This window comes from Cheilinus undulatus, linkage group 15 (genome assembly GCF_018320785.1).
Source record: "Cheilinus undulatus linkage group 15, ASM1832078v1, whole genome shotgun sequence".
In the NCBI taxonomy this organism is placed as follows: Eukaryota; Metazoa; Chordata; class Actinopteri; order Labriformes; family Labridae; genus Cheilinus; species Cheilinus undulatus.
The window spans coordinates 23,143,666-23,171,549 of record NC_054879.1 but is presented as its reverse complement, the minus strand read 5'-3'; the positions used below and the strand labels follow the sequence as shown (position 1 = coordinate 23,171,549).

Here is a 27,884-nt window from a genome sequence, read left to right as displayed (position 1 = left end):
CATCCCTGCTGCATGCTGGTAAAAACAGTCCAGTAAATTATCTTTATGTCCAGCTATTTGCTGCTCTCTCTTAGCTTTCTGATTCGTTACAGGCAGAGCGTCTGGAGCAGAGGAGTCGACAGGAGGAGCAGAAGAGGAGGGAGTTGCACAAGCAGGATCACCTCAGGTCAGAGCGGGGATCAGGTTCACTCATCACTGTCACTGTGTGGTATTGTGTCGTATTTTTTTGTGTGTTGTGCTGTGTTTTTTCATGCTTAGCAGCAGAATCCCCATCATAGATGTAGCATCAGATGACACAATCTTCTCTGCTGACCTGTAATCATCGCTGCACTTCTAGCAGGGTGCTTTGTCTGTTGGCAGAGAAGCAATAAAATTATATCAGTCATAAATAAAAGTAGACAAACAACATGAGGCCGACCTCTCAGTGCTTTTTTTTTCAGACTTTTCAGAGATTTAATACTGCTTTTCTCTTGAGGTAGAAAAATTAAAATTGAAAAAATAACACAAAGCCCAAAGGTTTTGATCAGAAATACCTTAAACCTGCATTCTTCCTGCAAGGCACACACAAGTTACAAATGAAGTCAGATTGAACAAGAGTCTTGGAGAAAACGCAACCACCTCTAAGCTGAAGTACTGTCAAATCTGGTGTTTTGGAAAAAACTCTAAATACCATTTTTTCATCTCAAAGGTTGTGGCATCCTTTAGGCCAACATACCTGTGTAATACTGAGATGTCATGACCACAAGTGCAGTTGCAATTACCACCGACTTTACTAAACCTGATTGAAAAGCTGCTCCCATTACTGGCAGCAGTAGCTTCCCAGCTCACATGCTGTGATATACAATAACACAGACCAGAGGGATATGAGTAGGTGCCACTTTTTAACATTTTTTCTCCCTCATTTGTTAATAATCCTGCATTTGAAGAAATTTGGGTGAAATTGATATGCAAATAAACTAGTAGTTTGTCCAAATCTTGAAAAAGAGACTTTCCATCACAATGAGCGATGAAGGAAGGAAATCAGCTATGGAAGCACAAGCAAGATCAGGGTCTACTGACAAACTGTTATTGAAATGTACTTAACCAAATTGGACAGCTTTGTGGAAATGAATCATACAGGACCACATTGTCTGACTGCTCCTTCTTACTTTGGGCAGGGGCATTTTACCTTTGTCTGACAGCATTTTCTCTGAGTTATAACATTTTTTTCTGAATTTGTCACTATTGTCAGGACTCAAAGGTTGTTTAAATGTTTTTTTCTCCACAACAATCTGAATGGTACACACCAGGGCAACTGTAGTCCAGATTTTATGGTGAACTTTTTCCAAATGATTTTATGTGGCACAGCACAGACAAGTGATTTAGACCACAGGGGATTGTGTCTAAAGGTTGGAAAGAGGTATGATAGTCTGCTTTAAGTTGTCTTACAATACAGCATGATTGTCATTGAGTAAATTATCGTCATATTAAGTCAAGAGTCTAGATCTGTTTCAGTTTGTAGTACTTAGGGATCTTTGCTGTATTGACCAATCACATATGAGCAAGCTTTGGTGATCGCAGAAGAAACATTCCATGGGAACAATATTAAAAGTGGGTATTTTATATATTCTAGAAGTAGAGCTAAGTTGTTTTCTCCTTGTCATAACTAATGAAGCCTTACTGTTTTTAGATTATGTTTTAGGGTGTTTTGCCTTTATCAGAAAGGATAGCTGAAGAAAGACAGGAAACTTGGGAGAGTACAGCCTGTTTTATAATTGACGCATCCCAGAGTCACAAGTGTCCGCACATCAAACTTGACCTAAAATCTTCAGACATGCACCTCTGCGGGGGTCCTGTGCGGCGATATTTCGCCTGGCCGGGCAGATCTCCAAAATTGTAATAGATGCGTCAGACATCAAGATGGCTGATTTTGAAAGACTTGCATTGCCGAAGAATGGTTTACTTCCTTACTATATGGACTCTCCTCTCCCTCTCGCAACAAGAGTAATGACAGCAGTTCCTCTTCGTGGTTCTCTTTATTGTTAACAATAAATCTTCCTCTATAACCTCCATGAAAACATTCTGCAGATGTAATTTTTGTAAACACTGAGTAGTCCCATAATCATAAAGCCTTCCACCTCTCAGATGTTAACTGGGGTAATGCCCCCACTGCCCTGAGGAAAGAATGTAAATTGCAGTACATTTTTGTCTTGTCTTTATTTTTACCTTCTTCAGTAAAGTCATTCTGTGTATAAATTCTATACATTCTTCAGCCATACCAGTGGCTTTTTTTTTGCCGTGTTTTGTTGAAAACTGAGTGTCACTTGATAAAATCTTTTGTTTGACCCTCCTTGCCCGAGGTCTTTTGGCGTCCTGTAGTGCCACATGAGTCATCCAGGGTAAACCAGTAAACCACACAATGTTTACGTCCAAATGTATGTGCTTTGTTTGGATTGCATCTCTGTGTCTGCATGTCAGCACAATATGCCAAAATATATACAACATTAAGCACATGTACACTAGCTCTGTAGTTTCTAGGGTTCAGTAATCAGTCTTTTCTCACTGTTGTAGTCTTAAAATGAAGACAAGACAACAATGATTAAAAATACAGCCCATTCAAAGAAAGACAAGAGGGCCTTATCCAGTAAGTATGGATGGCAGCCACCTAAGCTCCATCTCAAGGTCTAATTTAAGAAGTGTCTGGAGCCACCTGGTTGTAGATGTTACAAACCCCATCTTTATCCCCTTTCCATGTGTCTATGAATGGATGGGTTCATTTTTTATATATTTGCTCCAGTTTAGCCGGCACCAGAGCTGTGCAATCCCTTCATAAATCTAGACCCAGGGTTTTTAAAGAGGTTTTGAGGTCAGTGTCTTAAACATGACCCACCTTCAGGACTACATTACTACTAAATGTGGAAAAACTTGGAGAATCCTTGCCAGGGAAGATATTACGCAAATGTTTTCACAAATTAGGCCGCACTTGTCCTCACTCATGAATCGTCTCTGACATGTGAAGTCAACAGAGCGCTCCTTTAAAGTGCTGGGTTTGGATATTATTTAATAAGTTGAAATAATAATGATTTAGAGTGTCTGCTGTCTGCTGAAGGTTTTCATGCTGTATTCTCCAGCAGAGAACCAGACCGCTTTAAATCAATTACCCAGACAGCCAAGATGTTATTGGAATATTATCCGCGGTCAGCTTTGAGGGCGAACTGCTTGTCTAGTAGCATCTCTGGCTTTATGACAAGAGAAACAAAAACAAGAGACAGCAGACCAACGTGTGAACCTGCAGGAACAATGAAGACATTTAGAGTCGGGCAAAGAGCAGCGTCACAAAGGGACAAATAAACTTGGTCAACCTTGAACTGTCAGGACTGAAAGCAATGGAGTGTCTGACGAGTAATGAATGCTCTCTTATTCCTGATTATTATTTTTCCGGTTGTCTATTTACTTTGTGAGGATGTGATTAAGGCTGTGCAATAGACATCGATATTTGTCAGCTGAAAGCTATCATTTCTGTAAGAAAATAATACCAGAAATACCACAATTATAAACTTCTATAAAGTAAAAAAAAAAACAGATTTATCAAACATTGCCATGTTAGTCATAGGTGGTCTGTGTTGATAATTCCTTTTTTGTTGAGAGAAAATAAAAGAAGATTTATCGAAACTTAAATCAAAGTTGAATGAGGTAAATTATAAGGAGATAAGTTTGGAGCTCTTGCACTAAGTGAACCAATTAATGATTTCTTTGTTCATCAAGTGAGAGAAGGTCTTCAATTTTGTAATTTCTGTCATGTCAGAGGAAAAAAACACATGGAGAAATCAAGAAGAAGAGGTTTGATATTAAACTCACTGCACAGAAAACCATTGTGGCGCACAAGCAGGAAATATCTACAATGGGAGGATCACAGAATATCACACGAGTTGTAGTTTTCACCTGTGAACACAGCACATTTTCATCATCATCAGCTCTCTCTGGGATTAAAAATCAAACACCAACAGAGCACTCTGATCCAAAAAGATCAGCACGCTATGTTTAAACATGCACACCATGCAGGTGTTACAAGGCAAGATGAGCCATAGAACTACTTTTCAGATGTTCATCACAGCTGGCTTTTGAGAGTTTAAACATCATTTAGGGAACATGCCTGTTTCAAAGTAGACAAAATGACCAATGATGAGTCTTTACTAAAGATAACAGAGAAAATTTTATGACTGTAGCTTTATTGTCATTATTCATGCGTACTCTATTGGTCGTTTTTCTACTGCCCAATACTGTGATAAGCACAGGCAAAGCCATGCATTTATCTACATTCATTCCTGAATAAAAGAACAAGTTAATAAATGCAAAACTAAACACTGCAGTACTCTTGAATATTATTAGTTTTATAAATTATTTTATTTTTTAAGTCCATTTGAGGGTAAGATGGGTTTTTATGTAATGAGCAAAGATATTCATAATTCTAACTGGTATCATTTGGATTTACATAAAAAAACAAAGAAGATTTCTGACTTTAAAAGTGGTATTTATTCCTTTTTTTACTTTAGACCATTTCTTAACCAAACAATGTTCATCATAAAAATTATTGTTTTCTGTTAAGACATTTTGGCTACAAGTCCAGCTCAGGGTTCCTTATTTATATCTACTGCACAAACTAACTTGTGTACTTTCCTCCTGAAAGTTGTGCTTATATCAATTGTGACTTCTCATGTGCAAACACTGACAAAAGATAAACACAACATCAACGTTGACACTGTGGTGTCTAAAGTTACGTCTGCGGAGAGGCCACGAATCAGGAGACTGTCAGACTGATTTTGTCATCAATAGCTTTGCCTTTTGGCTCTCTGACAAACTGCAGTTTTCAGATGCCTGCTGAACCAAAACTCCAACAGCCCTAGGCTTGGTGCTAACGCTGGCAGCTGCGGCTTCATGTTCCTTTGATAGTCTGTTGTTAGGATGATGACTCTTGTGTGACTTATATGATCTGTTGCATTAAAACTCAAGGACTTTTCCCCCGTTTTAGATGTTTGGAGCATGTTTAACAAACACACGATCATGTTATCCTCATCTTAAACACTGAAAAACTCCCACACCAGTGACAACATGTTAATCTGTCATGCAGCTGTGCTGTTGTTGCTGTTCTTCTTCTCTGTGCTTAATGGAAGAACACCTCCTGCCACCAATTGTTGCAGAACGTGTAGCCTTGGGAGAAAGTAAACTAACTCCTTTATTATGACTGGATTTTTTTAGTTGATATTTCATTATCTGAGTAGTAAAATTCATATATATATATATATATATATATATATATATATATATATATATATATATATACTAGATATATATGCATCCCTCACTCTGCTGAACCCCACCTTCACCATCCTTACAAGGTTCAAGGCAATGTACATCAAGAACCAAGTTTAGTCGAGCTAACAGGGCTTCGGTTCAGTAACCTTGCAAAGCAGATGGATTGTCCAGATTCCATGTCTGTCATCAGGCTTATACATCTTGCAAAGCTTCAATATGAAACATTAGTGCCCGATCTGAGAATGAACCAGACCACCCAGCTTAATTTGAGTAAAATAAGGCAGTAGCTGTTGTACTGGCAGACACAGTGGCTGCTACTGGAGCAATTATCAATTACAGTGGCAGTTTTATCCAGACTGAGATGTATTTTTCAATTAAAAGAAGAGCAAAGACATCCAAACATGACACCTAAAGCCGTTCATGTTGGAAATGATGTGTTCATCTTTCTTCTGATCTGCTTTAATATTAGTTTGGGCTAGTTAAGGGTGGGTTTTAGTTGTATTGCCAGCAATTATGAAGCTCAGATGTCACTTTGGTAATGGCTTTAGTTAGATCTGGACAGCATTACTTTGTTTAAAGAGGAGCAAATAACTACACTGAAAGCCTTTCATGGCAGGGAAGATGTTTTACACTTCTCCATACAGGCGTCGGCATGAGTTTGATCCAATAACAAGCTCCATTGTTGGTGAACTACAAAAGCATCTTACTACTGAGTTTACAGTACCTACTACCTCATTTTGGCCTTCAAGGCCTTTAACCTTCAAGGATTTTTTCAAAAATCCTGCCCTTTCTAAACGCTTTGTATGGGAGATTTCCAACGTGAAATATATCCATGAAGTGGACATATCAAACAGTTCATCAGTCAGGCTAGGACTTTAGGGGTCAAATGTGCTTGTACTTTTTACAGATTGCCCAGTGTGAGTGCATCCTTAAAGAGCTTGAGTCAAATTTCCACCAAAAGAGAAAAAGCTCTGTCTCAGTTGCACAAAAACAAGTGACTGGAACTGGTGAGGGAAACCCTTTCTCCTCACTAGTTCCACCCACTTTTTCATAATGTTGCCAACATTTTTGTGCAGTTAGACTTTGTAAGAGTTTGTCTTAACTTATAAAACAAACAAAATGATGTTTTCCCATCTAGACTAAACATTTCAAATAGATTATCCTGTGGTCAATAAGCATATTACTGTTAGTGGTTCTTCCTGAAAACAATCTTTTGACTGAACATTAGGCTTGATGCCTGTTTCTTTACTCAAAATAGTCAGTACTGATAAACCAATACTGCCTTAACTTATTTCTTGTTTGAAAGTATATGGATTCACTGTAAAAGTAGACCTATATCCCTGCCATATGTAACATGTTTTCTGTTCCTGCAGGACGACAGAGAGTTTTCTGCAGAGGTTGGAGAGGACAGCCCCGGGTCCACTGGCATCCAGCAGCGCCACACACACGTCATCCAGGGTAGGCCGTCAACCACATAATGTCTGCGTGTTTGTGTGTGCTTTCACGTGTTGTGTTTGTACACATGGCTCTCTATTCATCACATCCCAGCTTTAGGAGTTAATCTTGAGATCTGTGGATGAAGCTTTGTTCTGACGGATCTGCCTCTGTGAGCTGTTTTCTAAATAAATACTCAGCAGTTTTCATTGTCCAGGTTTGCACTGGTATTAGGGGTATCCCCGATTAACCAGTTGTCTTTGGGAGCTAGATACCCCCCACCTCCTCTCTCAGTCAGAGCTGGATCTCATGATTGAGGAGCATGTCCTTTGAGTTCTCCTCTCCCCTGCCTCCCTTCCTCTCCTCTTTCTCTCTTACTCTCCTCGCTGCCTGTTGTTGGTTTTCATGGGAGGGAACAGGCGGCAGGCGGAGTTCAAGGGACTTCCCAGAGTTCACATGGAGCAGAGACGGAGACACAACATGACATGACTGTGAGGAGTCTGCAGAGAGACAGAGGAGAGCAGGAATAACCTGTGCTGGTAAAAGTACCTGGAGAAAACCCAAATCTGCTCACCGGCCATGAGGGATGATCATTCATGGTTCAAAAGTCACAGACAGTCCTTCAAATAAAGTGAACAGATTTCAGTCAGATGTTCTAATAACCAGTGTGAATTGGGTGTGGGTAATTATAACACATATGACCCAATTAATTCCTCCACAGATAGTGATAATTGTCCTGTGTACACAGGGGTCCTGACCACAGCAGTCCTAGGTTTAAGGTTTAGTCCTGTGCTCTTTGCCTTACGTTATCTCCTCTCTTTAACACGGTTTCCTCAGCTTCACTTTAGATCATTTTTGTGTAGACACATGCACCCCCCACATGCATACAGCAGTAACAACCACAAATACAGACAGGACAATAATCATAAGTGCAAACAACGATTCTAATATTCAAAGCAGGCTGGAGCAGGGCATGCATACTGTAAATACAGTTCCTATTAAAAGTATTCACCCCACTGGATGCCTCACAGCAAGTGTAATGGGGATCACCTGAGGGTAGTGAATGTGTCTCATTGATTGTAGTCTAAAGACTCCTGTGTCTGGAAGGTCCAGTCACTGATTAATCAGTGACTGGCTACTATTACACCATGAAGATAAAAGAACACTCAGAGTAACTCAGAGTAAAGGTTATTCAGAAAGTATAAGTCAGGGGGTGGATACGAAAACATTTCTGAGGCTCTGAACATCCCCTAGAGTTCAGTTAAATCCATCATCAAGAAATGGAAGGAATATGGCACATGAGTAAATCTGCCTAAATTGAGCCGTCCTCACAAACTGGGTGACCATGCAAGAAGGAGACTAGTGAGAGAGGTCACCAAGACACCTCTGACTACTCTGAAGGAGTTACAAGCTTCAGCAGCACAGATGGGAGAGACTCTGCATACAACGCTGTTGGCCTGGTTCTACACCGTACAGAACTTTCCAAGAGTTCACCAAAAGGCATGTGGGGGATCCATAGTCAAGTGGATGTTCAAGATGCCCAACTCTGTGCATCCTTACAAACACACCATCTCCACTGTGAAGCACAGTGGCGGCAGCGTCATGATGTGGTGATGCCGCTCAGCAGCCAGCCCTGGAAGGCTTGTAAAGGTAGGAGGTAAAATGAATACATAGGAAAATACTGGAGGACAATCTTATTCAGTCTGCAAGAGAACTACGGCTTGGAAGAAAATTTATTTTCCAGTAAGACAATGAGATGAAGCCTACAGAGATCAGGTGATCACCCCCCAGCCCCCACTCTGCACCTCAGCTAGCATTACATCAGTATGCTGAAGGCTAAGTGTTTTTCTAAGTCACCGATCAGTTATCTGTCCAGTTAATTTTGTTGAAAAGACTTTGAAGTTTTGGTTTGTTTCTGATAGAAACACATAAACAGATAAAGCAGCAAAAATATTTAAGAAATGCATTGCACCATTGTTGTAAGTTAAACCAAGTAGATGCCAGTCAAATATGCTTATTAAAGTTCTCACAGTCCTGAAAACTGTCCAAACAGAAGGATTTCCTTTTTCTTGGCTAGGTTTTGAGCAGTTGAGAGCCTTCTTTTTCTCTCCGATCTCCATGGATGCATAATGACTCTCTTAACTTTGACTTCATATGATTTTGTTATTAGGAGCCAAATTTCCAGAGGCATAATTTTTCTGGTAATTGCTGCTATAATTCAAAGTCAGCGGCTGCTGTAAATCCAGAGGTCATGGTTATTCTTAGCTCAGAAAACATAGGTTTATGAGGAAGTGATGACAGCTTCTGTCAGACACGCTGGTAATAATGTCCGCCCCACCGCATGTCTGTCAGTGATGTTACACCAGAGAAGAAGACAGTGTGCAGGAAACATGTGGTGACTGACAGCAGTGTTAAATCTGCACACGCAGCTCCCCCGGCACACCAAGGAAATGTTTTCTTTCTGCTTCTTTTCTCATTGTTGTGTTTTTCTCCTCTTTCTCTCACTCTTGCTCGCTTTTTCTCACACAGACCTGATGCAAATCTTTCAGCAGGCGAGGCAGCGGGAGAGAAAGAGAGAGATCGGGGGTCAAACTGTGGTGCAGAAAAAATTCAGTTACAGTAATAAAGAGGTCTCTGTGTTTTAAGGACATTCTTACAGTAAGAGCTGAATAGATGAGTTGCCGGATGATGCCTCAGAGAAACAAAGACTCACCTCTTCCTGCTGTCTCATTTCCACTCTCTGACCTCTCTCTTGTCTCTAACCTATCTTTGGTATTCATTCATCATTTCCCTTCATTTTCCTGCCTCTCCTTAGTCCTGTTGTCTCCTTTTGTCTACATCTTCCCCTTCTTGAGCATTATTTCTTATACACCTGCACTTTTATTTTAAATTTTCTTTCTTTTCCTCATGATCTGCCTGATTTCGTCCCCTGATCCTCTTTCTTTCCTTCCTTCTCTTTTTTTTGCAGTCTCCTCTCTTTTTCCCTTGTTTTATCCCTTTTTAGAAGTTTCTACTTCACCGTTCCTTTCTTTTTATTTCTGAATAAGCTCCTACTTTTGTCTACGTTCTACCTTCTGTCCATTCCTGTGATTCCAGCCTCTTCATTCCTCACCATCATTTGCATATAAGTCTGGTGAACTAAAACTTAAGTACATTTTATACATACAAAGAAAGTTTACACAGCCCAAAGTTTTTCAATGAGAAACATGGGAAATCAAATCAGAAATCTGCACTATTATTATAAGACCTGTGCCCGTGGCAGCACCCACATCCTCAGTTTCAGAGAGTACACTTCCTCGGCCCTGTCACAGATGGAAGAGGAAGGCTTTGGCCTGGTACAGTTGCAAACACAGGTGTGCAAGGTGCAAAAAACCTGAAATTCACATGATTGTTCCTCAACAATTGTTTTAGACAATAGTAGTGTTAGAGAGTAGAATTTGACCATAATGACTCAAATCAGCCACAAAATGGGTCAGCTTTATGTCATGTTGTCTGCATGTTTTTCCATTGTGCTGACTAGTGGTTATGGTTTAGTACAGTACTGGGCCTACCGTGAGTCTGCCGTTATTGTTCTTAGGTTTTGTTGGTTACATCTGCTTCCCTTGGTATTATCATTTAGGGCCAGTTTCATTGTTCTTCTTGTTGTAGAAATCAAGCATCTTGCAATAGTTCAGGCAGGCCACTGATTCAAGCGCTATCATATGATAGAGATCAGCTGATCTTATGCAAGCCCTCATCAGCTGATGGCCAACTGATTTACTCTAAGCTCACTATTGGCTTATCACACTCATGCTGCCATAGTTAAACTGCTCTAGCCTGGCTGAGCTTTGCTGCTCCCTCTGCAAGGCACTATTTTTTGCAACTCTCTTCCACCCCAGCGCCTCCTTTATTCTGCCTCTAACTGAAAATGTCATTCTGTCGTCACTGATGCTTGGCATTTTGCTGCTTCTCTTCCTGGCTCAGGCTTTCCTTGTAGGCACAGGAAAGCCACCCTGCTTGATGCTTTAGTCGAGGCTTGTGGAAGGGCAAGGGGACCGAGAAAAGCCACACCACCAAGGATAGATTACGGCAATAAGTGTCAATCAATAACTTGCAAATCTAGGCAAAGTGGTCCTGACTGAACTGAAAAAAATAGAACTTTAGAATTTCAACAATGGCATTGGCAACAATATCTAAATAATTTTCTTGTTTTCTCATTGTGTACACTATCATTTTCTTCCCACCATAGACATAGTTATGATAACTGTTTTTGTTATTATATCATCATTATTATTATTATTATCATGTTATCATAGCATTTTTACTCCAGTGTTCTAATGACACAAAGTGAGTGAGCATCTGGAGCTAAATAAACTATTTTACACTAATTCTTAAGTAGTATTTAACAGCAGGTCAGAAAATCAGATCAGTGTAGTGTGGCACTGCTGCCCCATCACCTTGTTCCTATTTTCTTTTCTGTTGCTAACATTGAGATGAGCTAGGAACGAAGAAAGAAGGAAATGACAAGGCACAAGCATCTGACTTGTCTTTGACTGAATAGTCTCGGCCGAGTTTTTTGAGTGAGGGCCATCCAAGGAGACCCTCAGCACCCTGTGCATGCAGAGTTTAGACTTCTGCCATCAAGGAGAAAGCTTAGTTATGCCAGGAGGGACAAATATAACAGATACCTGAGGTCATTTGCTCCATCATATTCTCTACCATTGCCACTATTTCCCTTCTTTCTTCTTGTCTGTTTTCACTCTGCCTAATTCGCTTCCTGATCTTTTCCCTCTTAGTCTTTTATTTCTTCTACTCTCCTTTTCTTTCCCTCTCTTTCTCTTCCCTCGTCTCTCCCCTTCCTCTCCCATGCTGCCTTTCTCTCTCCCCATCTCTCTGATGGACGTCACAGATAAACAGATGAAAGCCTTTGTGGCTGTGGAGCAGCAAAAGTCAAACGTCTTGATGTGGTTTTGACCGGGACCCTGGGATCTGTTGTTCTTTCAGACATGGCTCCATAAGACGGATTGATCCCTCCTTCATATCCTCTGTTTGTGGGCGTATGAGTGTGTGTTTGGTGTGTATCCGTGTGTGAGTGGGAGATTTAATGCTGAGCTTTGATGGTGCTCACACAGGTGGGCTGTTTGTTTAGGATGGCAGATGAGAATGAAGAAACAACCACCTCACTGACCCCTCAGCTCTCCTGGGAAACAGTGAATAAAGGCAGATGTGTTGTGTAATCTTTTTTTTGTTTTTTGGTCTAAATTACATTTAGTTTTCTTTAGGTGGTGTGACATTGAGTGGAAACTTACAACAAACATTCTTACAAATCTGGCACACCCTATGGAAATTTCTGAAAGTCTGCTTATTGCATAAGAAAACATGGATCATTTACCTGGTCGTCATGTATCTCTACACGTGTTATAGCTCTTCATCAGCAGTTTCACCTAAAGCAGAAAAGAGAGGAAATGAAAAGTAAGAAGAGTGCTTAAAAGTAGGTTTGACTAATTGTGTCACTGTCTACAGCCATTAATTTCTCTCTAGAGTAAACACAAAATGCGTGTAGATGTTACTGAAAGACTGAAAGACACCAGTGCTAACCAACCAACCAGTCACAAGGTTTGTAGTCTGCATCATTTCAACACTTAGTTAAATTTCTGAGGTGCGCAACTGCTATGTGCATAGGATGTCAGGGTTATGCAGATCTATGGCGTAGGCTACAACAAAGCTTCAGTGCAGAAGTATAAATCAGGTATCAAACCAATCTGAATTTTTTCAAGAAATCATGACAACAATCAAAAGGAAGGCTAACCTGGCATTAGCAGAAGGAATTCAACTCATTCCCTCAGAAGGTTCAGGACTACACTAACCTACAGTGGAAGCTATGGTGTTGGGTTGATGCAGAAGAAGCATACACATTATAGACAAAAGTATTTGTCTGCCTGACCAACAGGGACTGTAATGACATTATATTCAAGTATGAGGTCAGGCACTGATGTTGGACCAAAAGGCCTGGCTCACAATCTCCGTTCCAGTTCATCCCAGAAATGCTGGTCAGGGCTCCATGTGGGCCAGCCAAATTCTTCCACACTGAACTCATCAAACCATGTCTTTATAGTCCTTCTTTGTGCACTGGGGCACAGTCATGTTGGAATAGAAAAGGACCTTCCCGAAACTGTTGCCACACAGTTGGACGCATATCATTGTCCAGAATGTCTTGGTATGTTGAAGCATTAAGATTGGTCTTCACTAGAGATAAGGGGCCAAAACCAAACCTGTAAAAACAGCTCCATACCATTTAGAGATAGACCGATATGGTTTTTTCAGGGCCGATACCGATACCGATTATTAGTTGTCAAAGAGGCCGATAACCGGTTTTTGGGGCCATCAAAATTTTGAATAATACAAACTCCAACACCTAACTTTGTCAAAGCTAGGCTGCTACATTACTATCAATTAATGTTACTATAGCTGAAAAAATATTACAGTAGCAATAGAAGAGACTATTCATTCCTGAACACCATGCAGTTCATGTAGGCTTTATGATGCAGTTACATTATGTCTCAAGTCTTGAACAGCAATATCGTGCTTCTCTCTACAAGAAACTATCAAAGACAGCTTCAGGACACACTTCATCTTACAATATGTCATTTTCTGCTGCTTGGGCTCTTTCAATCAGCACAGAAAAATGTGAAGCAAGATAGCTTGGTAGTTAAACAGCCATTATTGCCCTCTCACACAAACACACTTCTTACTATTATCACTGATTATTTCCCTATCAATATTATCAGCAACCTTGTTTCAAGTGAATAAACAGTTAAAAACACTAAATAGCCTACAGCATCTTCACTTTAATCAGTGTTTATCATAGGAACAGACAGGGGCGGTAATGCACCAAAGTGATGGATGCCAACTGACGTAAAACCGAAGAAGAAGGAACAGAAAGCTGCCGCTAACGTATTGGGACCGACTCACAGTAACATTAGTAGTCGTGAGTTGTAGAGTTTCTCATGTGGCTTCCACACAAACACACACTATTCTCTACCATAACAGATATTCTCCCCATTGCTGCAGTCTGCTGAGTGTCTAGAGCCAGAGGAGGAGAAAGCAGACCGGTGGGCTAGCTGGTGGGCTAACATCACGCTAAAAGCTAATCAGCCTTCATCGGAACGTGCTTTCCTGCAATACAACTGGACTGAATTGGAGTTTATTAGGTTTTCTCTCTCTCTCTCTCTCTCTCTCTCTCTCTCTCTCTCTTTCTCTCTCTCCTTCTCTCTCTCTCTCTCTTTCTCTCTCACACACACATACTTCTACTATCACGGACTATTTCCATATCGATATTATCAGCAACCTTGTTTCCAGAGATGAACAGACATGTCTAGAGGGACTGCGAGCGTGCAGAGCTGCCGCTTATGTTTATGTAACGTTATTGGGCTCACAGTAATGTTACTAGTCCTTGTGAGTTGTAGAGGACTGGGATGTTTATTACAATTTCAGGAGTGTCTACTGCCTTAACTTACCCTCAAAACATATAACTGCTCTCTGGAGAATCTCCTCTCAGCAAAACTTTTTTTCCTCTAGTCTACACCACGTGTGTGACCATTGTGTCAGCACTGTGCATGCGCACAGCTTTCACTGCTGATTGGCTGTTACCCATGCCCTGGCTCTGCGTGTAACCAATCAGATGGTGCTGTGGGTGGGACAATGCTGGAGACAGAGTAGTGACTCCAGACAGAGAGGCGCGGCCGCATCGGAGCCAAAATAACAGTTTTAAATTGGTCTCTTATCGGCTGTCGGATTAAAAAAACAGCCGATGCCGATATGCGTCAAAATGCTGAATATGGGCGCCGATAATTGGCCCGGCCGATAATCAGTCTATCCCTAATACCATTATCCCTCCTCCACCAAACTTCACATTTGGCACAATGCAGTCAGGCCCATCTGACTGCCAAACAGAGAAGCGTGATTGATCACTACACAGAAATTTCCACTGCTCAACAGTCAAGTGTTGGTGTAATTTTCAACACTCCACCTGACACTTGGCATTGGACTTGGTAATGTGAGGGCTTGCATGCTGCTCAGCCAAATAAACCATTGAGCTCCTGCTGCACAGCTTTAGTTTTTACATTAATGCCAGTGGAAGTTCAGAACTCTTCAGCCAAGGAATCAGCGGAGTGTTTGAGACCTTTAGCAGCCCTTAGAAGTCGCTGGCCCCGTCTGTGATTTGGCGTTGTGTATTGTGGCTGGGTTGCTGTGCACTGTTAAAAATATTTAATCCAATGTACTTAGAAAAACCTCAGCAACTTTTTGCATCATTTTTTTGTAGATAAGTCAGATTAATCTTCTTAAAAACTACTACTCTGTTTTAGTCCAAGAACAAAAAAATCTAAGTGAAATTTACTTACATTTTCAAGTAGATTAAACAAGACTAATCTTTGTTTAACTTAATGTTTTCTTTGAAATACATGTAATTTCAATTATTCTCAGCTTGTAAAATGACTCATGCTTTAATGCTGTTTAACACAATAATATGGATAGTATAATTTTATGGTTACCTCCCACTAGTGGTATTCATTGGAAACACCTGTAACAATGCATGCAAAGGAAGTATCTGCTTTTGTTTCCACATCTTCTTGATTTTCTCTCATCAATGAAATTAACAGAGATTGGTTACATTTTTGACTACAAACTCATTTTCAGGGGGTACTCTTTTCACTCATGATGCAAAAGTGTTCACCATCAAAATCAACAATAATCCATCAGAAAGATAAACAAAGGAATCCCATCAGTGATCTCTGTACAACATTCAACATCTAAACGCACCTTTAATAACTCACATTTAAACTAGAGCTGTCAATAGATTAAATTTTAATTGCGATTAATCTTACAGATTTCATAGTTAACTGGAGATTAATTGCAAATTAATCACACTTTTTTATCTGTTCTAAATGTACCATAGGTATTTTTCGGGAAATTTAAATACCCTTATCAACACAAGTGGACAAAAATGCTTCCTTTATGCAAATGTTTGTTCCTGTCAACAACTCAAAACAACGACAGATAATGTCCAAAAAATTCTCTAGTCTAAGCTCAAAGATACTGAATGCTCCAAAAATATGCTCAGAGCATAACATGGTAAACTCAAGCCCAACAAGGACAACAGATGGAGATACTGACCTTAATACCTCAATGTAGAGTCCAACTTTAGACTTCTAGAAGTTAACTCCTCTGCTTAACACAGAACAACAGATCTCATCATCACACATGTACATAAAGAACATGGTCAGATAAGTTTAAATCCCTCAAAGATCATTCCTGATCCTTCACACTTAAAGCAGAGAATTTCATCCTCACGTGAGGGAAATAAAGGCTCACAGAAACATCAAGAATGAATTTAATTGAAATGCATTTTATTTTAAGTCACATTTTAGTCATTTCTATCCTTTTTAGGATAGAAATTACTAAAGCATTTTAGTCTACAAGAAAAAGCTGAGGCAGGGAAAGAAGCAGCAAAAACCCAGAGCAGAGCAGGCATCAATTACAACAGAATGACATTTATTAAGTCAGAAGAAGAATAAAGGAGGAGCTGGGGTGGAGGAGGGTTGCAAAAGCAGCTTACAGAGGGAGCAGCAAAGGAAGGCACACCAGAGCAGCTTAAATATAGCGACATGAGTGCATTTAGACAATAGGAGGCTAAGGATGAGTCAACTGACCTTCAGCTAAAAGAGGTCTACTAATCTAACGCCCTATGCTCAATTAGTTTGCCTTTTAGCTGATGTGTTGCCTGTCACTTCCTCCACCTCTACACCACCTCCACCAGTCTTTGGTGTCTAGCATGTTGCCTCCAAGTCCTGTTAATTTGAGGGATGTGCACAGCTGAATTGGATTTCTCTGGTCATAGAGCTGAAAAGAGTAGCTTCAGCTTTTCCTAAAAATATAATATTTTTATAAATATTAAAGATATTATAAATATTAAATATATATATATATATATATATATATATATATATATATATATATATATATTATAATATTAATAGCTTTGATTTATTGTGTTCCAGAGAGATGCCACGGAGAATTCACAGATGCAGATGGCTTCCAGAAGTGTGACAGACATGAAGCAGGAACAGAAGAGGTACAAACAACATTCACATCTTTGTTTTTAATGTTTAACAACTTTCCTAAGGTCGCCTGATTTTTAAACTGAACATATATAGGACATAGATCAGCCACATCAGAGCTGAAATAAACAACAGTATCAGACGTTGGGCTCTGAGCTTGTTTGAAATGAAATCCAAGCTCAAGATGAATGGCTTGTTATGTTCATCATTTTGGAATAAAATCAGTCTAAACTGGCCAGGTCGATGAATGTTGAGTGTGCTAAGTGCAGTTCACTGACATCACTATATTTCATAGGATACAAAGTTTAAAAAGCTGTCAAACATCTGAGCCTGCCAGATATTAAAGGTTAAATGCAACGTTAGCTCACTTTATGTGAGCCATTTATTTGACTTGTTTTATTTTGACAGGGTGAACTCAGCCTTCCTGGACAGACTTGAGGGTCGAGGCAGAGGAAGCGAGGAGTCAGGAGGTGTTAAATGGGAAGAGCGTCCTTATTACACCTCTGAAGACCCCATCAATGTCAAACAGGAGCCCCCCCTTGCTCACCTGGACCCCAGTAAGGAGCAGAGCTGCTCCAGCTGGACACAGGAAGCTGGTGAGCTGTGAAATGTTTCTCAGGCCATCTTTTTTTAGTCTGGCTGGTTAACCAGACCTTAATGAGAACTGTGACATGATGTGACCACCTCATACTTCTTCACAGGATCTTGATTGTCTGTTTAGTCTGCGTTCAGTCTAAGGCTTTACGTGCGTCAAAGATTCAGACATGGAGTTATGCGTGGTACGTTGTGATAGTGGCGCTCCTGGCGTTTGAATCCTGCTCATACTTGAAGTTAGTGGAAAAAATGTGAGTAAGGAAGGTATTTTTCCAGTGTTTGTGGGTGCATACCTTTATTTACTATAAGCTAAACAGTAAATCAAACACATTTAGGTCAACAGTGTGCAGACAACAAGGACATACAAGCCTGACATCAACACATAACTAAACAAACTGTGTCAGACTAGGTCAGAGAGGAAAATTCTGTGGCATCTTTGAGCCCGCTTTACTCTGACAGACAGCGGGCCAGCAGCCAAACAGAGATGCCAGGAGGAACAGGCCCCGCCTCCCACTAATTAGCCTTATAAACACTGAGTTTGACATGACACGATGCTATTCAGTGGTGAATACCTGCCGCTCATTCGACTGTAACAAAGACAGGGATAGTTCCCATGACAATCTACTGTACTGAAGCATTTCCTGTTTCTGCATGTAGCAATTAGATTAAGTTATCCTGTGCAATTAATTTTCTCTTTTTTCATAACGGTTGTGTGCAGATGAAGATGAAATTATTAGCCTTCCTGTGAAATCAAATTTTTGTTAATATTTCCCAAGTCTATAAACAGAGCAAGGCATTTTAAACCCAGCTTTTCCAAACATCTATGTTTTATTTTAGATGCTAACATTATTTTAGTTTGCACGCAGAAAGAAAATTATTTAAAAAAAGAAAAAAAAAAAAAAAAAAAAACTTCCAGGGTCTAAGCCCCCTTAAGAACGGACCCAATTGTTGAGCCATAGCACAAACCACTGTTGTTCAATGATGGTCTTTAAGTTTGTAATGCTTAAACCTTGTAAAATCAGGGCACAGGTTGCCTAGTGGTTTAAGGAGCACCCCGTGTATGCGGTCGGCCTGGGATTGATTCTGGCCTGTGGCACTATCCCGCATGTCTCTCCCCAGCTCTCTCATCCCTGTTTCCGATTCTATCCACTATCCTCCTCCACTGTCAGTGAAGGTGTGAAAAGCCCTAAAATAAATCTTTAAAAACAGCTTGTAAAATCAAGTTAAACTGAGGGTTATCTTCACATTTATACACAATATAAAAACTTCAGTAAGGGTTTGAGCTGTTGCTGAGAAAGCATCATGGCAAAAACCAAAGAAGTCAGTTTAGACTGGAGAAAAAGAATTGTTGATGCTCACAATGCAGGAAAAGGATCTCCAAAGTTATCACAGCATTTCCAAGAGTCAAGCACTGGAGTGAGAAGTATAATCAAGAAATTCAAAGAGAGCCACACAGTTCAGAACAAGCCTGGCAGAGGTAGGAAGAGAAAGGTTTCAAAAACCCTGGAAAGAAAACAAGTAAGAGATATATCTAAAGACCCCAGAACAACTGACAAGATACAAGTGAAAGACTTAGCCAAGTCAAGGAATTGTAGCCCCAAAGAAGACCATCACTAGAGCCCTGCACAGGAATGGACCAAGAAAAAGTCCACTTCTGCAATAGAGACCCCTGCTTAGTCTGCTAAGGACAACCTGGAGAAAGATTCTGATACTGGAAGCATGTCTTTTGGTCAGATGAGACCAAACTAGAGCTCTTTGGTCACAGAGACGTTGACGGTGATGTTTGGAGGAAATAAGGGTCTGCTCATCACTTTGTCCTCCACCATGACAACAACTCAAAACATACGTGGCTCCTGGTGAAGAACTACTTCCAGAAGACCAAAATAAACCTTATTGATAGGCCTGACCAAAGCCGTGAGTTGGATCCCCTGGAAATTCTGTGGGGTGAACTGAAGACCAAGGTCCTCGCTAGATGACCATCAAATCTGGAGGAGCTTGAAAGATTGGCAAAAGAAGAATGGGCTAAGATTTCATTGGCAAAAATGAACTTTTACATGATATGATAATCTTTTGAGACGCACTTCTGTGTAATGATATATCACCTCTTTTAAAAGCATGTTTATGAAAGAATTATCACTATGGTCACACAGGAAATGAAAATCTTAGGATCGGTCGACAGCATTGAGTCTAGCTCTACCTCTAAGGTTCAGATAGATACACTTGGTACCCCAATAGAGGGGTGCCAAAAAAGTAGAAAAGAACCGATTGGTTATGTTGGTATCCTTCCTAATTTTTGACTGTGGAAACACAAATAAATGCATAAATAAATGCATACTGTACCTTACCACACTGAACCAGACGATTTGGTGGAAATGTGCCGTAAGTGGACATTCTTATGACTTTGCCTTTTTTCATGCACTTAAAAGTTTTTGGTTGTTTAGGGTGTGCTTCTTTTTTGTTTTATAGAATTATTTTGAGCTCTTTTTAGAGCTTATTTATAAAGATAGGCCAGTTTATGAGCTTTCCCCTGCCTTGTTTTAAAGTTTTTCCCTCGTCCAAACAGCAGCCACAGCCGTGCATATTCACCAGTTTGAGGTTGAATCTAAAATACCCCAGATTATTTCAAACCTAAGTCCTGGCTCTGCTGTTGTGGGCACATTTCTGTGTGCCACAGCGTCCCTAATCCATCATGTCAGACTACATCCTCCAGCCTGCCCTGTATTTAACTCCTGAAAATACCTGTCACAGCTGATCTCCTGCCTGCTCAGTTATGCAGCCCAGTCCTTCTGTACTCATTATTTGGCCTGTAAACTGGACCAGCTGATGGCAGGAAGAGCTGTGGGTAGTTCAGGAAAAAGATGCTGTAGTGGTTGGACAGCAGGGCTTTTACACTGCCTGAAAAAGAACTTTTCATTCCTTCTTTTCAGAAAACATCTGAGAGTGGAGGTTTTTGGGGATTGCCTCAGTCTTTGATGAGTGATGGTGTGTGTTTTCAAACAGATTGGGTTGCTCATCCACAAAGAGAAAACAGTGAAATAAGTGATTGTAAACTTCCATCTGCTGTGCATGAGAGTCAGAGAGAGTTCTGCAGTTTCTGACACGACAATCAAAGAAGCCAAATCCTCATGGGAACAATAATGATCACATCAAGCTCAGTCAGGATTTTGTCTTTTCCTCTCCGCCTTCCAGACTCAGATCAGGACTATGACTGGGCCCTGATGAAACTCATGAACCGCTTTCCAGACTGTTGCAAAGAGTTCTTGGAGGACATCCTGTGCCAGTGCAGTGGGGACTATGAAGAGGCCCAAGTACTCCTCATATCTACGCTCAGTTGAGTTTTAGGGGTCTGTAATGGTGGACGGTCCTGGTTTAGGATGTGTTTGATGATTTTGGAGATGGGATGAATGAACATCTATGACCAGTATGCAAATATGGAAGAAAAACTGTAATTCTACTCGCCATATTTTCATTTATAACAAAGAATTACAATGCAAACACTTTGTTCCCAGACACATTAACATTACTAAGAGAGTGTTTGCAGAGTCACTAAGTGCATTCAACAAGCCGCCACTGTTTCTTCTAATTCAATCAGGCATCTGCAAAGTCCCCTGGATGTCTGTATCCCTTTCTTTAAACATACTTTGTGACTTTGCAAACTCTTTCCTAGTAATGCTCATGTTGTCAAATGCACTAGTTTTGCAAGGAACACTAAAATTGTAGTCATTTTTATTCTCAACAGTACAGTACCAGAATTTCTGGACACTATTTCAAGGTCACATGTGGCTCTGGTCTAAGTGATTGATACAGTATTAACCAGGCTGGGGGAATTTTAAAAAATTATCAGCATCTCCACAAGGTGGCAGTGTGAGCAAAGTAGGCATAATGTTAAAAGTGAAGTAAACAGCTCCATTTATCCATTCAGTTATAGTCATTATAAGGTAATGCTATCAAGCAGTTTTAGGAGTGGACAATGCCTCAACCACGCCTCCTCTTTCCATAAATTGAAACCTGACCATCCACCTTTCTGAGTACAGACAGAAAGGTTCGTCCATATCTGTTCAAACGTAGAGCTTAAATGAGCTTTTAACTAAAATCCATTAGACAAATGGAGAACGAGAGAGGCGTACGGATAGAATTATATTGCTTTAACCTCTGTAAACAAAGTTGAGCACAACTCACACACTAACTTGTCAGTCAGGAATTCAGACACGATCATATTATCTTTGCATATAAAGTGTTACATTCATAAGTTAATTAACATTGCAGATAAAACTCATAAGACTGTTTTTCAAATTAATATTTGCAGTGATGTTGCATTTGCTCATAAGTTTTATCTATGTTATCAGCTGGATTCATTATGCTCTGCATATTCATTTGGTTTATGGCATATTAACATATAAAAGAGTAGACTATAGCATATTTTAATGTTATTCTTTTGTCAGTGGACTTTTGAAATCTGTGGTTAAAAGAGCCTAAAATGATGAGTACTCATCAAATAAAACAAAATCTTGTTTGATTTTTCTTAATGACTAAAAATATTATTGTATGGAGTAGATCTTCTGTTAACATAAGTATATTTCACATTTTTTTCTACATGTTTTAAGGTAATTTGTGAATTGAACCGGAGAATAATAACTTGCTTACATTTCAGGTCTGAGTCTAAGGTATCTTTTAAAGAGATGTTAGGCAGACTGGATAAACTTGTTCATTTATATACTATTGTATGTACAGTTTGTGCCTCTTACTGTCCTGTTCATGTATGTTTTTGTGTGATATTCAATTAAATGTCTACAAAACTTATATCAGTCAGGAATATCAGTCTCTCCTATGGGTTGATTTCTCTTAAAATATCAACATCAACCAGTCAGTTTGAGCTTTCGCAGCAAGTCCAAAGGGATATCCTTTATGGGACCCACAGATCCTTGTAACACCCCTGGCCCTGTAACTCACTACAATAGTACACGACAGCACACACATCTTTCTTTAAACTTTAGAAACTTCATGTAAGTAAAGCAGGGCATATACAGTGCAATTTCAAGCCAACTCTTCTACAGTTGTGGTGTAACATTGTTCGACTGAATCACTTACGACACACGACCATCGTGCACGATTTATGTGCTTACTATGAAGTCAGATGGTCAGATGAGTGCTCCCACTATATGAGTGAGGTGGTGACGGACTCTTACAGAAATATGTAGATTTTTTTTGTAAATAAAAAAATCCCTCACTCTGAGGTTGTATCCTGTCTTTCTCTCTCTGTCTTTCTCTCTATTCCACTTACAAACACCATCCCCATCCATGTCAGCTGAAGGTTCCAGGTAGGAACATTTCCTGCTCATTTATTTCCTTTATTGTAGTGGGAGAAGGGAGTCATTAGAAAGTTATCCTGCTGTTGTCATGGTGATTGTAGATGCTGTCTGACAGTTTACTATGGAAAAATACCCCAAAGTTGAGGATTCTGTATGTGGTTCTGCTCTCACTGTGGAAGTACAACCAAAATATCTCACATGTCAGAAATCCATCCAACCAGTCGGGAGCAGGTGGGGTCATGATCTGTTGTGGTCGTATCCCCTTACACACAGCATGTTAAATGACGCACAACCAGACTGAAAGTCGGTGTGACTTCCAAGTGAGTAGTGTGACTCAAAACTCTGGCTGAATTGATGAAATTCGTACAGTGTTTGCCTGGTTAAAAACAGCAGTAGTGAGTGCATGTAAAGTACTCACCACATCACTATCCATACCTGCAAAGCTGTGTGTGCCTGCTACGATCTGTTCTTAATTACTGCCATTAATCTCAGCCTGTTTGGTGTCTTATATCTGTCTGCATGCACTCGTGAGTCATGTCGGGTTTTGGGCCTGACATGGACTAGGATTTATGTTCTTTTTTACCCGTTTAGTTAAAGGTCATCATTATGACTCATAACCCTCAGATCACTTTTGGGGCCTTTAATCACATCAGTGTGTTCACATGGAGGAAAGCTCAACCCAAACCCATGATGCCTTTTGTTTGTTTTATAATTAAAGTCATATGGGATGAAGCTTCAGGACAATAGGAGATGATAATCCTCTGAAGTGTTTCCTTCTCTGCTTTGGATGCAGCTCAAGGTCATCAAAGCTTCAAAGAGTTTGAATAAAAAAATCATGAACTCTATCAGCATCTTGTAGCCTAGTCAGACCTGCTGTCCTCCTCCTCAGTGTTTAAATCTAGGTGGGGTTTCCAGGTGGGCAGTGGGCACACAGCTGCTGTCGGGGCTGTGAATGTCGGCCTCATTATATCACTGAGCCGGACCGCAGAGATGTTATCACCTGGCAGAGGAAACAGAGAACAAAGGGTGGTGCTCTCAACACGGGGGACCAGAAATCCCCTTCTGCATCTGCATGAAGTCATGCAACCAGTGAAACTGCTGATCTAATCCAACAAATGTCTTTTCTCTGGAAATCAACAACAACGTCATTGTCAGTAGCACTTACACAACCACCAAGATCTATAAACATAAAGGTGTCAAGATTGTGGTATTTATTTCAATGCTGTGGTTTCATTTTGCATATTTTACAGAATCAGTGGGAAACGTTGCAGGATGCAGGATGGCATTGTTTTTTTAAGGTAATCATGTTTTTTCTCATGCAAACTGTCTAATTTAAACTGCACAGTAAAACATTTTCAATTAATGTCAAAATGAATTTATTCTTTATAATTAACAGCATGTTTAACTTCAGATTATCAAATTTATCATGCTCTGGCATTAGATTGAAGGTTACACCAGCTATTAACAATCGTCTCTTATCTTTGAGATGAAATCGTTGCAGGCATCCTTTGATTTGCAGGAGATTTAAAACATTTCATATTTATGTGTTTAATGACTTTTGGAGAATATTTATTTGCTTATTTAAAGACAGGAAGTAGGCAAATCCATCAATCCATCAATTATATATATTGGTATTGATATCATTTAATTTGTAAATATCCACATATTGTATAAACACCAATATTGTGCATTCCTAGTCAAACTAAGAAATAGAGTAAAGTTTTATGTTCTTATGTGGGCCTTTTTAATGGATTTCTTGCAGGCCAATTCAACAGGACCAAGGGCCACAGTTGGCCCACAGGCCATAGTTTGGACACCCCTTATATATTTACTGATACCCAGGGTAATAGGAAAATATTCCTAACATTAGTAGAAATTCATTAAACACTGTTAGAGTTTGGTCCATATTGTAGTATCACACTGGGTTCTGATGTTTTTAGAGCTAATGTCAATCATAACATCAGTACTATTTGAGTTCAACGATAATTAAAAATTTCTATCTCCAAATCGCGTCTTTACCCTAACAATACACACAAAGTTTATGCAGTGTTGGGCTGTTTTGATCTACTTCTCCGTGCTCCTGTCTCTCTCTCTCCCTCATCTCTCCCTCGTACACGGCTGTCTGTCTCTCCATGTCATATTGGACCTGTATGCTAAAATGCATCGTTTTATTCATTAATCTTTATTCAGAAGTTAGTGCAGACTGAGAGCTCTGTCCTCTCACTGACAGCAAACTCACTGCGACCGTCAGTGCGTAATTGGAAAGGACGAGGCTAACGGAGAAGTAAGTTAGTAGATACACGTTTTTAACATCGTCTAGCCTACATGCCTTAAAATAAAACTTGGGATTGTAGCAGCACTCCTCTTCAACATAATGACACCTGTACACCTCTGCCCTGAGCCTGCCCTGTTAGAGCTGCTGCAGGTCACTCTCTCACCATCGTGGAGCTTGGCCGCTCGCGCTGCAGATGCACAGGATTGCGCATGACGAGAGGAAAAAAACATTCCGCTTGAGTCTAAAATACACCAGAAATAAGAAATAAAAGGGCTGGGCATGAAATTGAAATCTAAAATCAAAGTGGAGTAAAGTTTTTAGGGCAACAAGTCAAACCTAAAGTCTTATCTGCACGTCTGGAATGCACACACCTCTCTCACTTTGTCATAGCACCTGTGCAATAAGGAGTGAAAACGTCTTAGCACAGACCAATTTTCTCGTAGCATTTGCGACATATATGTCACACTGTACAGCCCTGCCTAACCTACCAAAGTTGTTAACCAGTCCTGGCCAATTAGAAAAACTACTACTGTGTGAGACGTATCAGGTAGAATTTAGCAATAAATACACTCTAAGGAGACTAAAAATGATTGCATATCCTCAGTGTATCTGTGCACACCCTGCACTACATCACTGGGTACGACATCTGCAACACCGCAGAAGCTTGCTAACCTATCTGTCAGTGTCACGCTACACTCCGATATGTGAGCATGACCCCAACATGCTTGAATGTCTACTTTATGAGTCAAGAATGGCACCAAGATGGTTTCATATCTGGAGCCCGGCAAGTTTGTTGTCCCCCCGTGCCCAAATGTTCTCCCCAACCACACATTCATGCTGCAAGTGTTAAAATAAAAGATAATTGATTGGCTGAATTTTTAATTGATTTTACTGGCTGGTACCTTGCTCTCTTTTTACACCCTGATCAATGGAACCTTGAGCACTTTCTTCTGCTTTTTCTTGTTTCTAGCATGTTGTCACTTTTCAGGGGTTGGGTTTGGGGGGGGTTGTAGGTTTTAATAACCTTCGTTCTTCCTGTTGTGTGTTTCATGTTGCTTCTGTCTTGTAACCTTGCAAAGCAGATGGATACATCCATTTCCTTGTTTTTCACTGGCAAATCCATCTTGTTAAGCTCCCATCTGAACCGTTAGGGCCCAGTTAGAAAGTGACAGGACCAATCAGCGACGAGGTGCAGTACTTTCAGGTACGGCAGAGTTGTGACGTAAACAAGCAGCAGCAAGAGGCCGGTGCAAATATGGCGGAAGAGCTTAGCATGGACACTGCTAAAGCGTAAGTTTTATCAGAACTTGACAACAATTCTTTGTTAAAAGAAGAACAAAGACCAGCAGTGAGTTGTTTTCTTTTCAAAAATGACAAAAGTCGAGTACTTACATGTCTATAGTCGCCATGTTTCGCATTATTCCTCGGTAGCTGTGCACGCACAGCCCGATAGCTGCTACACCACGTGTTTTGTTGCTCTGATTGGCCCATAGAGATGTGACAGAACGTTCATCTAATCACATTCCGAGTTTTTTTTTCAAAGCTCTGCCTTTTCTCAAACGTTTCCTATTGAAGCTTTGCCAGATGGACGTGTGAAACACATCCATCTGGCGTGTGAGGTTGTCTGTCTTGTAGATGAACATAATGGATGTTCAATCTCACTGGTTGCTAAACAAATCTACCTACATATTTTTATTTTCACCTTATGTCTGAGCAAAAGAAACTCAAAATTCCTGTATCAATAAGAAGACATGATGAACATTTTTGAGCTAAATCTACCTACAGGTACAAATAACATAACCTCAACCTGAAAATCTCTACCATGATTTTCCAAAAGATGTAGTTTAAGTGACTTAGAATGCAGTTTGCATGAGTACGACAGGCCAAATGCAAAGAAAAACTTGTCCTCAAAAGTACCTGTGTACTAGGCCTTAATTTATTCCATTGGAGGAGTCTGACCTTGTGTCATAAATATCAGATTGAGCAGTATAATAATTGTTTTGATGCCACAAACTTCAGAGTTATTTGGACAAACTATCGTTTGTTCAGGACATGCCTTAACAATCATTAGTGAGTACAAATCTGGCCTTAAATTGATCTTACAGTCATCTGATCAGTGGCCAGCCTATGTATCCAATCATGTAATCCTTAATTTGCTTTTGAACAACTTTAATTTCACTGGATAGCTCTAATCCAGCTAGATTTATCCTGAACAAGCAGACCCTGAAGAACAATAATTCTCTCATTGAATTTGGAGAAAAAAATACTATACAAGTGAACCAAAAGTTCAACTTTTCCTTTAATGCTTCTGAGGTCATAGCATTACAATATTGTGTCTGCATACATATCCACATGACATCATCAACAGTTAATGTAAGATGATAACAGCCTTATTTATTTGTTAAATGTGAAAGAATGGAACAAATTAGTGTTTGCATTAGTGAAACATCCTCAGAAATATGTCAGACTATGAGTTCTGATTCAAACTGACATGTTTTTATGTTATAAAACATTCTGGATTACAGTAATTCTGGAGGCGCAGCTTGTTTTGTCTTTGTAAATGTAAAACTAAATTCAACCAGGGTTCAGGCCGGGTGGGGAGTAATGAGGTCATGATGTATAGTTCTAACAAGCTCACTAACACAAAGTGGGTTTTGCAAAACGTGGGCGACTTTGTGTATCGGTATCAAGTACAGGGGAAAAACCTTGAAGTGAAGCAAATTTGTGTACACATTTGTTGTGCGTGGGTCGAGTGTTTATGATGAGAGGTGGGGACATGCCGCCGCTGTCGCCTGATCAATACACTTCAGTACATCTGTGAGCTGATGAGACAATGGAGTGGGAAGATATCGGATGAAGTCTCCTCCGGCTGTGTTGATCTCA

The 27,884-nt window shown here is 40.1% G+C and overlaps 1 protein-coding gene across 2 annotated transcripts in view; it reads left to right on the top strand.

Annotated features, from left to right (window-relative positions):
* The window catches only part of epsti1 (epithelial stromal interaction 1), a 33,915-nt gene extending 11,698 nt beyond the window's left edge, over positions 1–22,217 (top strand). The window contains exons 6-10 of one of the 2 annotated variants that reach the window (XM_041806764.1): positions 93–166; positions 6,666–6,750; positions 16,764–16,837; positions 17,232–17,419; positions 20,607–22,217. In XM_041806764.1, coding sequence (XP_041662698.1) covers positions 93–166; positions 6,666–6,750; positions 16,764–16,837; positions 17,232–17,419; positions 20,607–20,752 — 567 coding nt within the window. In that variant the 3' untranslated portion in view covers positions 20,753–22,217. Of the gene's footprint in view, positions 1–92; positions 167–6,665; positions 6,751–16,763; positions 16,838–17,231; positions 17,420–20,606 lie in introns of those variants that run through there. The other variant, XM_041806765.1, reaches the window with a different exon arrangement.
* Positions 22,218–27,884: the final 5,667 nt, after the last annotated feature.